Below are 16,396 nucleotides of genomic sequence, written 5' to 3'. Positions count from 1 at the left end.
TTACTCCTAAAACATTTGACTTTTTTGCCAGCTTTCTCTTTTAGTAGGTATGCTATGCCTTATTTAGCTCTCAATTGAAATATGTAGCAGTATTCATTTAAATAACTAGCAGGTGACTAATTTTTGAGTTGCTTAAAAATTATGTTTCAAAGTTCTTTTTTTGATCAATGGTGTAAAACTATTTAGACTTTTCTTGGGAATTTTGAGAAATGATTTTTTTTTTTTACTGCCTTAGAATATACTTAGTTTCATTATTTGAATTTCGCAGACTCCAAATGCAGTGAGAATCCACATCTGCAGAATAAATTCAGACTTTTTCAGAAGTCTTAGTTTTATAGGCTTTTTTATTTTCACCCACTTATCGTTAATCCAAAAGTGCAAATGACTGAAAATACCACATAACATGACTCATCTTGTTCAGATGCTATGCCTCTCACTCTGCAGGAATACAGGATTTCAAGTTTTGAGCAGAGGCTGATGAATGAAATAGAATTTCGCCTTGAACGTACCCCTGTGGATGAATCAGATGATGAAATTCAGCATGAGGAAATCCCTACAGGCAAATACATAGCACCCATCTTTGACAAGAGACTCAAGCATTTCCGGGTCACGGAAGGATCTCCTGTCACATTCACTTGCAAAATTGTTGGGATACCTGTTCCCAAGGTAAGTCATTCTCAACATTAGCAGTAAAGGAATAAAAAAAAAAAAAATCAACCACCTGATATTTCCTGCACGTCTCTGGAAAGTTGCATTGGGAAGAACATATTTCTGTGAAGAGAGCTCTAACGCAAGTTATTTCCCCCAACCCGCTAAAGTAGCAATACCTGCTCCTGAGCCTGGATGCACTGTATGGACTGCATCACAACCACATTACTTCAAGAAAATGTCATAAAAACAAAAAAAACTTGTCGAAAAGATGAGAGCTGATCTGAGGTAACCAAAAGAGCCTGGCAATCCCAGCTGTATGAAGGAGCCATACAACTTTCTCAGTTCAGCCTGGAATCATTTTATTTCACATTGTGACCCATCTGTAAGTTTTTTTAAAGATTCTAAAATTTGTACAAGCAACTGGCAAGATCCTGTCATGTTTTTAATCTGTTGCTACGGTCACTATTTCACTTCAGAGCAAGCATAAGCCACTGTTTTTTCCCCTCATCAGATATACTGGTTCAAGGATGGCAAGCAGATTTCAAAGAAAAACACGCATTTCAAAATGAGCAGAGAAGAAGATGGAACATGTTCTTTACATATTGAAGCCTCTACTAATGATGACGATGGCAACTATACTATTATGGCTGCAAACCCACAAGTAAGGCATTTTATTTTCCTCCTTTAAAAACACTTGCTTTGTGTATATGTTAGGAGCATAGATCAGGCCATCTAGTCTGAGTGGTGACCATATCAAAATTCAGATTTTTCAGATTCTTCAATCACTAAGGGCATTCCTTCACATAGTAACTCCTGTCCTACTTCTGACATCCTCACCCTGCCATTGCATTCAGATACCTTTTGAGATATGGTGACAAGGCAGTCATAATGTTTCAGGCAGAAAGAGTAGAGCAAGGAAAAACAAATAAAATCAAGTCTGAAATCCTTACTAAACAACTATTCTTTATCTAGGCTGCAAAAATATGGAACTGCAAATAGTCTTCTGCTCCAAACTACTCCCCTTCACTCTGTGCTAGTTCAGCTTGCTATTTAGTAGTACAGACAACTACATCAGGCAGCTTCTTCCAGTTGAAGTTTTCCCCTGAATTCTGAATTATACTTCCACCCAACTATTCCTCAGTTTCCACATGGCTGCACAGACAAAAAAAATTACAATAGTACAAAGTCAGTATCAGACAGTACCTGTGGAAATACAGCAGCAGGAACAAACGAGTAGGGACAGATGCTACTTAAGCTGGTGTAATGCTGTAATGTGATAGAAAGCACAGCAATGATAGCACCGTAGCAAAGTTCTAGGCTGCAGTAAGGATATGCTCAAATGCAGCAGCTTCGGGCACAGAAATAAAGGAAACAAGCTCCTTACCATTAGAAAGCCTCAGGTACACAGGGATCTCTATCAAGACCCCCTCCCACCTCCACTGCAAACCCTTAAATGAAGTCTGGGAAGCAGTGGATCCTAGCTCCATCTGTTCTCGGGTTACTCAGGTGGACTGCATGCACCTCAGCTCCCCTGGGTTGGCCCTGCCTTCCCACCAGGTGCTCAATCACTGGCTCAAGCCGTGACTTAGCATTTCCACTACAGCTGATTTACATAGAGTTGTTGCTAAATGTATTGTTGCAGCCTTGAAGAGTTGGAGGAACACATCACTCTAAGCAGACAAAGGGACCCCTGCCTTATCTGCAGTCCAACGCACATTGATAGAACTTGCTTCTGAAAAACAATTATACTTATTTTGCACATAATGAAAATAAATTCTAATGCACTGTAAATATTAAATATTTGTGCTTTACAATTGAATGAACTATTAACCAACTATTAATTCTTTTTCCAATGTGATTTGCAGGGAAGAGTAAGTTGTTCAGGCCACTTGATGGTTCAGAGTATCCCTGTTCGGGGCCGACTATCAACACTTCAGCCTCACAGGTAAAGGCATTCAAAATAAGTGGCAGCTATATTTCAACACGTTCTATTTCATTTCTCAACCCAAGTGTGAAAATAATGGCAGCATTTCCCTCCCAGTATCTCAGTTCTAGAATGTAACGTTTTTGAAGGTCATCTTCAAATGGTGGGGTAAGCTATTATTTCACTTGTTGCACTGGAGTTAGAGGAAAGGGTTGGATTAGAAAGACGAAATTCAGCCAAAAAAGGCAAAAAGAAACAAAGAGCAGCTTGGAAACCCAATGATACTATATGATATAGTTCATTTGATAATCTCTCTAAATAGAAAATATCCAATATTTAATCATAATGTAATTTTAAATTACCATCTATACATTTCTGTCTGCCCTTTAATTTAGCTCAAACTATCTTCATACTCTTCCACAATTTTCTTCTTTATTCAACATTAAAAAAGGATTTGGCTTCCAAATGTACACACACAGTTTTTGTGTTGTAGAGCACGCTCCCGGGTGCCAGAAGGAGGAGACAAAGAAGCAGTTCAAGAACGCTTTTTCAGGCCCTACTTTCTACAGGCTCCAGGTGACATGGTAGCACATGAAGGGCGACTTTGCAGGCTGGATTGTAAGGTATTAACTCTACTCTCTGTTCTTCTTTATTTTTTTTATCCCTGCTTCTATATGTGTATTGTTAAGTATTTTTATTGCTAGCATGATCACTTTATGTTAAAGTTTTAATACTTCCAAGTTTAAAATTATGTCTTATTGCCATTCTCTCTGAACTGATTCAGGGGATTTCTTTTCAGTACATGCTATATGGTATGAAGAATGCAAAGAATACAATCCCCAAAAAACAAAGGTTCAGTTAGGGGGTTGTTCAGACTGCTAGATTTGTTCACTCTGTCCTTTGTCTGTATTTCCAGATTCTTGAACTTAATCCATAATAACATAAATTCACAAGAAAAGAGTGTTCAGCACATTGTGTTCTGTTCAAAATAGTGTTCCCATTGTATTAGACTGAAGATTAATACTCCTGAAAAAGAGGGAACAAAGCCCAGTTCATTTTATGCTTCCCTAGCTTGAAACATCCCAATTTACATATTCAAATCCCCACATAACAGGTTACAGTATGCATAATGAGCATCCACTTATTAAGCAGTATAAAGAAATTTGTCTGCTCCAACACAGATTGGTAGTTCCTCTATATCCCAGTAGCACAAACAAGAAGGTGGTGGTAGTGCTGACCCTGACCTCTTTGAAGCTCCAAAATGTCTCCTACTCTGAAGAGAGTAGAAGCTATAGAACAGATGTTAATACTTACCTGAAGATGAATAAGGTCAATTACTACTTAATTTATAATGTGAAGTTTGCCAGGGAACGTGCCAAAGAATTTAGCTATTCTTAGCTCTGCTATCCAGGCAGAGCTTGTGAAGCCTTAAAGCATGTCTGGTATTGCACAGACCTGGAAGAAAGCAGTCCTCGCAGGCAAATTCCACTTCCTTCTTTCCCTAGTTCGTAGAGTATTGTATGCAAATAAATATTTTGGACATGAGCAAGTACTTTTATCTGTTAGAAAGATCTTGAAAAGTATAATACAGTCTACTTTCTAAAATGCTTCATCTTGTTACAAAGCATGCAGCTTAACACCTACAAATAACCTATATTTTTCACCAAAAATTATGAAATACAAAGACATTTGTATAAAATACTTTATAATGTCTGTTAATTGAGTGGGTTTGATTTATAATCATTTACAACCAAATTACAACCAAAAAAGTAGCATATGCTTAGGATGGAATCTGATTATATAATCAAGTTTTGTCCTTTCTGACTAAGAAAAATATGAGCATTTCAATGTATGTTTCTCCTGAGATTTGTTTTTCGCTTTTATCCTTTTTGGAACTAATCAGCAAAAAACAGAAGCTGACACATTATTCAGATTGCATCTGAATTCAAGCTCACCCATTAACTTAATAAAATATGCCAGTTTGACATTTGCCTCTATCTATTTCATTTGCCTGTTAGGTGAGTGGATTACCAACGCCAGACCTGACGTGGCTTCTGAATGGCAAACCTGTGTTACCAGACGGTACCCACAAGATGCTGGTCAGAGAGACTGGAGTTCACTCTTTGCTTATTGATCCTCTCTCACAAAATGATGCTGGAACTTATACTTGCCTTGCCACTAATAAAACAGGACAAAATTCATTTAGTCTGGAGCTGACTGTTGTAGGTAAGAATCATTGGAAAACTACTCACAATACTGCTGTTATTTTCAGAAATCCCCTGCCTAATCTATCTACCGAAAAGTATAAAAAAATAGCTAATTCACTTATAGTGGAGCTGTTAAACAGCAGTGTCACAGCTGCAGGAGGCAAATGGACCTGGTAGGTACGTTCCTATTACTAGCAGAGGGCTGTAAGAATTCTGAATCTTCATTACTTTACTTCTCTTGCCTTGGAAAAATAACATTCTTAATTTTCTTCACAGAAAATGCCAAGAATCTGAACTCATAAAATATGTATAGTCTTCTAGATGCCTTTCCCAGTTTCATTGATTTTAACAGTATATTTGAATAATAGAAATTCAAATTTGAGTGTTTTTCTATAATAAAGCCTTGTAAGGTGTAAGCTATTGAAATCAATAGATTGGGCATTAATTTCCTGCTATGGTAGTAGGTTTAGACCCAATGCCTACATACATGCATACATTCTTTAATGAACAACAGCTCTGCATGTTACTTGTTTTATGTTCTCTTACAGAGCCTACAGTCATGGCTTTTCACTTTCCTTCCACTATCGCATTAAAAAAATTGCAGCCTATTTCACTACCACAGTTTTTTATTTCATTCTTCTACACTGTTCAATGACAATCAAAATCAGAATACAGTATCTATTGTTCACTAGTTCTTTTTCTTTTTCCAGCGAAGGAAGTAAAAAAAGCTCCCATGTTTTTGGAGAAGCTTCAGAACTGTGGTGTTCCTGAAGGGTACCCAGTCAGATTAGAGTGCAGGGTTGTGGGAATGCCACCTCCTGTGTTTTACTGGAAGAAGGATAATGAAACCATCCCATCAAACAGAGAGAGAATGAGGTACTGTAACAGCATATCCATAATTGAAGTTTCTTGTAGCCAGACCAACTGTTTTTATCACACAGCTTTTTACTGAAACAGGTGTTGCTCTTCTTAAAACTATTTCTCCCACATAACGTTTTAAAATGCTGGCTTCACTGTGTGACATGAAGAGCTGTGTCCTTGGTACAGAAAAAGGCATGGAGCATAATGTGCCAGTGCCTCAGAGGGTAGCAATAAGCCTTTTGGGCCACAGGCGTGATAAATATCTTGTTATTGAATTTATTACAGTATTTTTTCATGGGCTTTAGCAGCTTCTTTGCTCTCTAAACTATTTTTTCCCCAGTTAAGCTCTAAATATAAATGAATTCAAACTCAACAATTAGATTATGGTATGAATGCTACACAGCATGGAATAACTGAGAGCTTAGCACATCAGATATGGAAGTCGATAACAAAGCTTGGCCACAAACACAGGCAATGGCTTTGATCCTCTCTTAAAAGATGCAACAGTGATCAGGTTCAGCTCTTCCATTCAAATACATTGATATTTTTTATTTTTCAAAAAACTTATTAGTGTTTGCAGCTGTGATTAAAAAAATTGTTTGTTTGCTTAAAATGGTTGATACTTCGGCATAAATATGATTTTAGTTGGCTCCAACTACTGATCTTATGCAGACATTGGCCATTTGCTATCAACTACAAAAAGCACTACATTCTCACATGTGTAGCTTGCAGTCTCTCTGCAAAGAAAGCTGACTCAGCAGCAGCATTTGTTGTGACAGGAAAGTTTACTTGATCCAATCTTCCAGTGAGTTTTGGGCTCCTCACTACAAGAAAGACGTTGAGGTGCTGGAGTGTATCCAGAGAAGGGCAACGAAGGTATGAAGGGTGTGGAGCATATGCCTTACGGGGAGAGGCTGAAGGAACTGGGATTGTTTAGTCTGGAGAGGAAAGAGGTTCAGGTCAGACCTTATTGCTCTCTACAACGCCCTGAAAGGAGGTTGTGACAAGGGAGTTGGTTTCTTCACTCAGGTAACAGCAACGGGATGAGAGGTAATGGCCTCAAGTTTTGCCAGGGAAGGTTCAGGTTGGATATTAGGAAAAAATTCTTTCCACAAGAGTGGTCAAGTATTGGAATAGGCTGCTCAGGGAAGTGCTAGTCACTATCCCTGGAGGTTCAAAAAGCATGTCGATGTCATGCTTAGGGACATGGGTTAGTGGGAATAGTGGTGATGGGTTGACAGACGAGATGATCTTAGAGGACTTTTCCAACCTTAATGATTCTATGGATCCAAAAGACTTTCTTTTGTATTAAGATATAGACACTCATGACTTTCTGTACTACTCTGTCTTAGCATAAAGCAAATTATGTAGTGCTGATAGCAGAGGCTGAATGTTCCTATTATTAGGAGCTGCCTAACGCACAAATTGTCCTCTTTACCTGAAATTTTGTATTTTGGCATTTCATTCCAGTTTACATGAAAGCATAATGTCAAATTTCAAAACATCCTCCAATTTCAAACATGCTGATGTGCTTATCTCCCACTTCTTCCCTTATATCGAGGGAAACATTTGAACTGATAAAACAACCAACCACAGCCTGGAGAACAGAGGAACCTTCTCTGATACACTATCAAATGTTATTTTTTCCTGAGAACTGTGGCCAAAAAGTCAAATGAAAAAGAGGCAATAATGAAACAAATTTCACTCTGAATGTTGTCCAAATTAATCTTCAAGATTTTGCCTTTCAGGCATTTCTCTTGGAATGGAAAAGGGTGCCATGAGGAAACTTGACTAGCTCTGATTACTGTTGTGAAAATACCACAATTTGTACAAATGTTATTCTTCTAGATTCTGTGCTTGAAAAAAAGATACAGTATGACTCACCAGCAGTCATAATAAGAATAAGCCCCTTTGCTGGGGCTTATTTCACTGGAATTCAATAAGCAATTCCAATATTAGCACATACAGAATAAAAACACCATGGCTTTTCACAGCTGAAAGGAGCAAGAATAGATTTCAGCTGCTCAGATTATTGTCTGGGGCTATCCTGGAAGTCTATTGAGTGTAAAGGTCACAGTCTGTTCTTTAGGAACAGAAGTTGTGATTTTTTTATTTCATAGCGGATATACATATTGCAAAATCTCAGAGATGACATGCTCCTGACAAATTCTAAGCCTAAAAAACTTGTTTTCCCAGCATGCACCAAGATACAACAGGGTATGTCTGCCTTCTGATTCAGCCTGCCAGGAAAGCAGATGCTGGCTGGTATACCTTGTCTGCAAAAAACGAAGCTGGTATTGTCTCTTGTACTGCTAGACTTGACATATATGGTAAGTACTGGCTAGTAAATAAATCAGAATTTATTTTCAGTGACAGTCCTAGCTCTCAACTAATTCTTTGCTCTTATGTTCCCAGTTTTGCCATGGATTAGACATTACGCTATCACTGCATGGCTCCATTTTAACATCGCCACCAGGAGGAGATAGAACAGTGCAGTTAAATTATGAGATTACTTGCCATTAAACTGATGTAGGACAGGAGAAACGTTGTACAATATTTTTTACTTCTACTTTCCACCTTCCACAGACACATAGAAGTACAATAAACGTGTATTCAGATTAAACCTTACTTCTGTTCCTTTAGAGGCAAATAGTGCTTCTGCACTGAGCTGAGAAAGAATAACAAATTGCACATTTAAAAGCCCCTTCTTTCAGGGAGCCTAAGTAATGCAAGCTAGCTAAGATGATAATGTGCTGATTGAAGACTCAGAACGCTTAAGCCTAGTTCAAGAACTATGGCACAATATTTAACTTCTCTGTATCTATGCAGATGCATACACTAGCTAAGGTAATTTGTATACATCAACAAAAGAAAACTTTGATTACTTAAGCAATAAAAATAAAAAGAAGACAGGGTTATATCCATGCCCTCAAAAATAGTTTTCAATCTTGCTTTTTTATTAAAAAAAAAAAAGAAAAGGAATAATAAAACTTATCAGGGATAACCGTAGGTCATCAGTGCATCTCTGTACGTTTTCTGCCATCTTGTGGTGACACGAACAACAGTAATTCCATAATCAAGAGAGAGCTGAGCAGAAATTGATTCAAAAACAAACACACAAAATGAAAAGTAATTCTCCAGGCATCTAAATGTGGGGAGACAGAAGTTAAGGTTTTATATGAAGGATGAACACTAAAAGCCAAAAAAAAGAAAAAAAAGGGGCGGGGGGAAGTCAGAAATGTGTCCTGATTCCAGCTGTATTTTCTAAAGAGTCTACATGTCTTGTATGCCAGAATGACAGAAAGTACTTTTCTTCATGCTATTTCAAGTGAAGGTTTGCTCTAGTATTTACAGTTCTGTTTGTAAAGAATGAAGTACAGCAGTGAGAGTATTGATTTCAAAAATAAATACCACCAGAAGAAAAGCCAGAAAGAAAAGTCCTCCAAGGGATGGAATAGTACAGAATGATAGTTACTTCCCGTTTGTTTATCTCTGCTCATGCTGTAATGTGTCTTTTCTTTTGCTTGCAAGAGCTTGGACAAAGCTTACAGATTAAATGGTTCATTTGTGGACATACTGAAATTCATGTAAACGTTTCTATTGAATTGAAAAGGGGTGGAAATTTGTCTATTAATATTTTAATAAAAGTACTCAATATAAACTATACAGATGGCAATATTTGAAGGAACAGACTCTAAGACAGGGAACAAACTGCTGTGCTCCCTTCGAAGATGTTGGAGGGAACTTAGATTTAGCAGTTGTGCACATTGACTCCTGTTGTTTCATTGCTAATTTATTCAGAGGTTTATGCAGCCTGTTCTGTTTTTGTTGCTTCAGCTCAGTGGCATCATCAAATTCCACAACAAATAAAGCTTCGACCTGGGAGTAGCCGGTATGCAAACCTTACTGGCCAAGGACTCGACATGTATTCTGGCTTCCCAGCTACTGAAAGCCCTGTGTTGTTTTCATCCCCAACTCAAAAGATGGTGGAAAGCGATGAACTTTGAAACGGACAAATGAACAGTGGTTCCAGTTACACTTGCAAAAATACTAGAACTGAAAAAAATAAAGAGGTACAAGTCAAGATGCTCAAGGTTTACAAGCAACCTTTTTGTAATTAAGTGTACTGCTGCTGCAGATTTTGCAAGTAACATATACAAGACTTCTGCATAGTATTTTTCTGCAGGATAATTGTGGTATGGAGTGTTGTGCAATAAAGTCAGTACTGTGTAGTTTGCTAAGAATTACATAGTAAACATAGTTTTCAGCACTTAAAAGCCAATACCACTTCTACTGCTAGAATTAAAGCTACCCTCCTGTAGCAAGCTACATTAAGGATTGATGATGTTTTGCTGGAATACTGCCCAGTGAAAACACTGATATTACAATAACAATAATCCTGAATGAGGGTAAACAACATGACTTTGAATGTAATTCTAAAACTAAAAAAAAAAAAGCCAGATAATCACAAAGCACAAGTACAAGGAAAAAGATGTAACTCATTTTTATATATGATTAAGCCAGATAATCTTATAATTGCTGAACTCAAGTCTAGATAAGTATAGAATTCCATGTAGGTACAGCTGTATACCTTATATATTTATATTTGTGTGCGTGTGTATACTCCATGAACCGTGTACTCATGGCATAATGATCATAAAGTAAGGTATAGGACATGTGCCCAGGGCTCTAACATAGGACACTAATCTTCCTGTAGTCTGAAGCGTGTTCTGTAGAACTCGTAGCTGAAACTATTTTCCAGATGTGCTTTGTATTTTATTTTATTTTTTCCTTACACTGGTAGCAATTCTCTGCTTTTGAACATAAACTCATACCAAGCTTGTAACTTCAGAGTTTTCAAATATCAGTCTCTTTCTTCCCATTTTTAATGTGACTGAAAGAAAAGTATCTACCATATACCTCATTTTTTCCTCTAACTGAAAAGGAATTATGATCTGCTGGAAATCAGCAATTTCATCAATATTTAGGAAACAATGACAAGTATGGCGTCTACTATTAAGACAGAAAATTTCATTAATAGACAAAAATCTATGGACTTAAATTCTACTATAAATAATAGGAGTATATAAGAATCTAATGAAGATGCAACAGAAGGTGTTAAGAACACTTAATTGATTTAAATACATTTAGCATCTGCACAGTTGTACAGCATTTAGAATCTGTGACTATCTAAGATTATTTCTTTCCTCTTTAAGTTACTGTTATCCCTCTTCTTTGGACAAGTAAAATTAAAAGATGAAAAATGAAAAGAAAAATTAACAGATACTATCGGGTTAGATCCTATTTGGACTTCTTGCAAAGTTAAAAGTGTAACTTAACTTACAAATGCAAAGAAAACAATGATGAATTATCTTAAGAGCAGAAGGATACTGGATATGGACAGAGACTTGAGAAAGCGAAAGCCTTTCATTCCTGATTTCCTACAAAAGCAACTTAATGATATCACTGACTCTTGGTTCCCTAAAGATTCATGGGAAGTGAATATATTGTACTATTCCATTTCCTATGTGAGTACCATAACGCACATCACAAAACCACCATAATATAAACTCACCATTATAACTTCCCTGCTTTTGTTAGAAATCTCAGGTATGATTCACCCCAGACTGAGCAGATCAGGAAGCTAAAACATATTCTTATCCTGATAGACAATACCAGAAACAGTTACTTCAGTGAGAAAGCAGAAATGCCAGTTGTTGCTGATGTTGTATCTCCTTTCCAGCAGGTAAGATACAACTAATTGGTATGAAAAGCAGTATGTTAACTCAAGTGGATTTCAGTTACGAGATGCTCAGTGTAAGACAAACTGTGGGCCTCTGGAATAGAGAAACCCTTATTCCTCTAATCTTCACTTGTTTTCAGGATGGCTCAGTAAGTCAAAGTTGGTTTAAAAAAAAATAGTAAAATAATAATTAAAAAATTCCCATGTTTGTAAATACTCTTGAGAAAATAATCCAAAGAAAGTTTTGGATTTTATTTAATTCAGTGCTGTTGGGAAGGATGAGAGGAAATTAAGACATGAAAGATCTAATTCCAGTCTTTTCATTACTTCATGTCAGAACTGAAAACTGGATTTTGACCCAAAGTATTCAAAATTGGCTATCATTCCTCAGACTTTGTTAGTCAAGCTCTTTTCCTCTTTAGAATACAACAGTGGGCCCCTTACCTAGCTTTAAGGGGTTGGATGACTTCCTGAGGTTCCTTCCAACCTGAGTCATCCTATAATGTCCTACATTATTTTACTTTCCTCTGCCTGTCTGAATGTCCTATATGGATAAAGTTTCCTATTGACTGAGTAGAAACTAAGAAATCAAGCAGGCACAAGCTTCTCCTTTGGGCTGTGATATATCCCACTACGCAATTCTAGCAAGAAGGGTAAGCATGCTATCTGATATTTTTTACATAGTTTAAAATAACAGTACCTATTATTTGCAAATACTTGGTTACTAGTTCTAGAATCATACCTCTGAATATTACTGACATTAGTAGTGATTCTCACATTGCAGACATCATGTCCAAAAAGTTGGCACAAATCAAAAGACAGAGAGCACAGATAAAATCTCTCTTGACTTACATAATTATATAATTTGAGCAGACAAGCTGAAGGATAAGTGCTACATTTTTTTAAAACGTACTTTTTGTTCTTGTTGTTGAGGCAGACAAAAGCTACTGCTTTTCCCAGAAATCTGTATAAGAAGGATTAATTCTAAGTCATTAAATAAGAGGACCCTGCAGATTCACGTTAAACTAGGCTACAGAGCGCATCACCAAAATCTGTCACCTGAACTATAAATATTCTCTCTTTGACAGTATTTATTTGCAGAAGGATCGAATTTTTATCCATCACACTTCCCTACATAATGTGTAAGTCAGAGAAATTACTTTCAGTGTATCTGACATAAACAAAATCAGAATCTGATCCCAAGTAAATAGTCTGTAGTCATTAACTTTTGCTTTTTAATTGCTACAGAACATTTGTCCTTTGCATATTCTGAGCCTAGAGAATGAGTGTGTAAACAGAGCTTAGTGAATGGATGTAAATGCTGTTAATTAGCAGTACTAATGTGCTCATCATTAAGAAGATGCAAAAGTGATGCTTATATTGTTGACTGATGGAAAAGCCAACGGGAAAAATTGCTTGTGTAAGCAGTAGAGACAACACTGAGTTGTCACAAAACTTGATGTTGTTAGAGTTCATGTGCCATGAGGGTATCATACTGTGTCAAGAGGCACTACACGCTATGCAGTTGTGCTCTCTTCCTGAACAGCTTGACTTGTCATTGTTTTTGTTCAATTGAATAGCTGATTTGATTTCACACTAACATGATATTTCATTCTCTTATTTAGGACAGGCTCCTGCAACAATAAAAATCAATGTTAGAGCATTTACTGGAATCAGTGTTAGCTATTATCTTCCAAAAGTCCATTAAATCACAACAGTGTGAAACATAACATTGTATCAATGAGATACAGAAATATTCATTTTTGTAAATTCTCAGTAGCAGATCATTTTTCTGATTCAGATGCTTGTAGGTTTACTTACTTTCTTATTCCCTTCCAGTCCTGTTTTTGTATGTGACCAGATGCACAATACATTTCAAAGAATGGCAGAAATAACTTCTTTTCTGTAATTCTAAAAAGCAGAAGTATTATCTTTGCTTTAACATTTTTGGCCCACCTTGGTGCAGACACAGTCCTCAGCAGCTTCATGTAACAGTCTGCATTAATACCAATAGACTTCTCGCCTTAAAACAGCTAGACTGAGATAATTTGTTTGCATGCAGCCAATGGAACATACCTACTGAATGATTCCCGTACACTGGTGTGAAGAGGAGAGCACACAATCTAAATTATAAAAATCACGCCTGCAGCCTCTTTCATAATGTCTAAGCAGTTGCCAATTGCAACTGTTGACAGTAACAGATATTGCAAAGAAACAAATCTGAAATCGGAGTTATTAAAAGAACTGTGCTCTTACTGCTACAAGGTTAAAAAAATACATTCATTTCAAGACAATGTCTTCATACAAAATTATTTGTAAGACCTAATTAATTTTTTAATTGTTAAATATTGAATGAGTGATTCACTGTTAGTTGCCTTACTATTTCTAATACAAATATGTTTACTTTGAGCCTCAAAATTCTACTTTATATTTTTTTCTTGATTAAAGTTGATAATTTTTATTTTTTGATCCAAAGTCATTCTCTATGGAAAAATAGTGCTAACATCAGTTTTAAAGTACATTAAGTGCATACAAAAGGAAGAAACAAATGCCCAAATGTTCAGGAATGTATCTCTTTTCATTTCACCTTAAATAAATGCTTCAGAGTTGCATACAAGAGTGTGTCCTTGATGTGTTCAAGCAATTGCAAGTGTGGAGCAAAACCAGAGGTTTCTACAGAACTCAGCTGTGACAGGTAATGAAATTAATGCATTTAGGCTTACATTATTTGGAAGAAAATCATAAAGTACTGTCAAGTCAGGGATATGGTAGATATGATGCTAGCACATAGCTGTGACATACAGTTGCTCTTTTTTCTAAACAGTTTGCTCTTGTTTTAAGTTACACTTTCTTCATCCAATAAATTCTCAATCAAATTTTAAAAGAGCAAGTTTTCTCAGTGGAACCAGAGCAGGTTTAGGACAATCTGAATGTTCAAAACATCTGTAGGGTTGTCAGATTATCAGCATCTTGTACAATTCATCCCCAACACCCGTATTTGGGCATATCCTTCTATTTTACAGACTGGCAGAGATGAACTCCATTGTGTCTCATAAATTGTTGTACCATGTTGCTTCACGTTCAGCCAGCACCCACACAACACCCACAGAAATGCCCAGTTATTGGATCTAGGACCAAAGCTCCTCTGTGTGTAAGTAGGGCACTGGAGAGTGTTACAGAAGACTTATTATTTCAGCCTTTAGCTCTGTATCCAGTTCTTCAATAAGTGAAAATTGAATGAAGCTGCAGAAGCAAAACTAATGCTACAAAGAAGATGGATTTTATAGCCTTGATATAGAAGACAACAGGAAAAAAAAAAAAAAAAAAGGTTCATTCTATTACATTTGCTGATCTTGATTTTACTGTCCCATTTAACCATGTTTCTCCATTTCTGCACGGACTGATTCTTGTGTACATCTGTAACTGCTAGATCAGAGGCAATGTTCATAAGAACATTTTAGCCCTGTTACAGCCCCATGAGCTACAGCAGCTCCCACATGTAATATCACTTCTTCTGAGCAGTAAAAGCTGCTTTTAATAATGCCTTCATACTTCAACTCCATTATAGTTATGAAGAACTAACATCGTACAAATAATCCTTGGGCCATACATGCTACAGATTTGAGTGGAGGTCTCCATTTATTTTGATGTGAAATTTTGTTCAGAAACAGACCATTCACTAAGATTATACCGTCTTCTAACAATAAGTGACTACTTTTTTTTTCTTTTCTAAATAAAGAAATGGAGAATATCAAAGACATTTTGAAATTTTGAAAAACTGACTGTGGATTTCAGACTGCAGGAAGCCAATCTAACACGGACTTCTCTTTTTATTATTTGGAGTTACATATGCAGACATCTTAAGCAAATTCTGTGTAAGTTCAGATTTACTTTGCATGTTAATTTCTGTACAAATGAAAACTGAACAACAAATTGGAAAAAACCTATAGTATACAAAATACTAAAATGTATTATTTAGAAAATATTTGAATATTATACATATGGGTTTTGCTTTGGGTTTTTTTTAAAAACTATGTTTTCTTGACAATTAAATTTAAAAACATTAAGCTTTCTTTTTTAAATGAAATCAAATGTCTTTAATATCTATGTAGAGGAAGCATTGGACTGTTTCTTCAGTGAATAAATGTGTTTTTGTTCTCAGTGCATTTGCTTTATTTCCTGGGTATTTTACAGAGATGCAACAACTTAGCAAAAAGAAACTTCTAAAATTCTTGATGAGTTTATAAAGTCTAGATAAAGCCATTCCTAAATTAAAACTGAGAATTGCATCTATATTGCCAGCCAAAATCTGTATTGCCAATATAGGCAATGATACTCATCATCTTAAGGCAGAAGCTTATTTTGGAACATTAAGAATACGGCAGGAAATCATGTTCTTTTTAATTTCTGCCTAGCGAATCAGATCACAACAGTAACTTTCACTACAGAAGTTCTACTTAACAGGGTAAAGAAAACACAGCTAAAAATTAAAAAAACAAAACAAAACAAAACAAAACAAGAAACAAACAAAGCCTAATGATATCCATGCTTCCCCATGCAAAACAGTTGCAATGTCACTGACCTTACAAGGCTATAACTAGACCTAGCAACATCTTTATTTTTCATAATGCATGTACTGCAGCACCATTTAAGTATTTCAGTCAAGAACTGAGCTTTGTTCTTTATGTGTGTATGGTACTGAATGGTCTGTGCTTAAAAATGGTGCAATAGAAAAGAGAAACCAAGAAAGCTGGATAAGACACAGCCACTGGTAGCCGCAATAGCGAGGCAGGAAGAAATCACTGCCTTTTTGTTGCTAACATACTTTTATGGAACACACTACCCTACTTCCATTTCCAGACCAAGAAAAGTCACTGCATTTGAAAACATCTCTCCAGTTCAAATTGAAAAATAACTCTGGCCACCTTGAAAGAAAAAAAAAAAAAGTGAAAAGATTCAAAGAATCATAAGGATAAGACCACCTGTGCTAGTTCAAAGAGTAAAGAGCAG

At 36.3% G+C, this 16,396-nt stretch overlaps 2 protein-coding genes across 4 annotated transcripts in view; one reads left to right on the top strand and one right to left on the bottom strand.

The window, feature by feature from the left end:
* MYPN (myopalladin) overlaps window positions 1–14,679 on the top strand; it is a 69,690-nt gene extending 55,011 nt beyond the window's left edge. For all 3 annotated transcript variants that reach the window (XM_052677987.1, XM_052677986.1, XM_052677988.1), the window contains 8 exons: window positions 445–666; window positions 1,163–1,312; window positions 2,517–2,596; window positions 3,069–3,198; window positions 4,594–4,801; window positions 5,493–5,658; window positions 7,840–7,973; window positions 9,481–14,679. In XM_052677987.1, coding sequence (XP_052533947.1) covers window positions 445–666; window positions 1,163–1,312; window positions 2,517–2,596; window positions 3,069–3,198; window positions 4,594–4,801; window positions 5,493–5,658; window positions 7,840–7,973; window positions 9,481–9,650 — 1,260 coding nt within the window. In that variant the 3' untranslated portion in view covers window positions 9,651–14,679. The remainder of the gene's footprint in view (window positions 1–444; window positions 667–1,162; window positions 1,313–2,516; window positions 2,597–3,068; window positions 3,199–4,593; window positions 4,802–5,492; window positions 5,659–7,839; window positions 7,974–9,480) is intronic.
* Window positions 1–16,396, bottom strand: part of PBLD (phenazine biosynthesis like protein domain containing) — a 73,882-nt gene that overhangs the window by 21,314 nt on the left and 36,172 nt on the right. The window lies entirely within an intron of this gene.

The sequence above is a fragment of the Tympanuchus pallidicinctus genome, unplaced genomic scaffold, assembly GCF_026119805.1.
Source record: "Tympanuchus pallidicinctus isolate F22 unplaced genomic scaffold, pur_lepc_1.0 scaffold16, whole genome shotgun sequence".
NCBI classification, from domain to species: Eukaryota; Metazoa; Chordata; class Aves; order Galliformes; family Phasianidae; genus Tympanuchus; species Tympanuchus pallidicinctus.
Note: the sequence above shows the minus strand (reverse complement) of the source record. Positions and strands in the feature narration are given on the sequence as shown.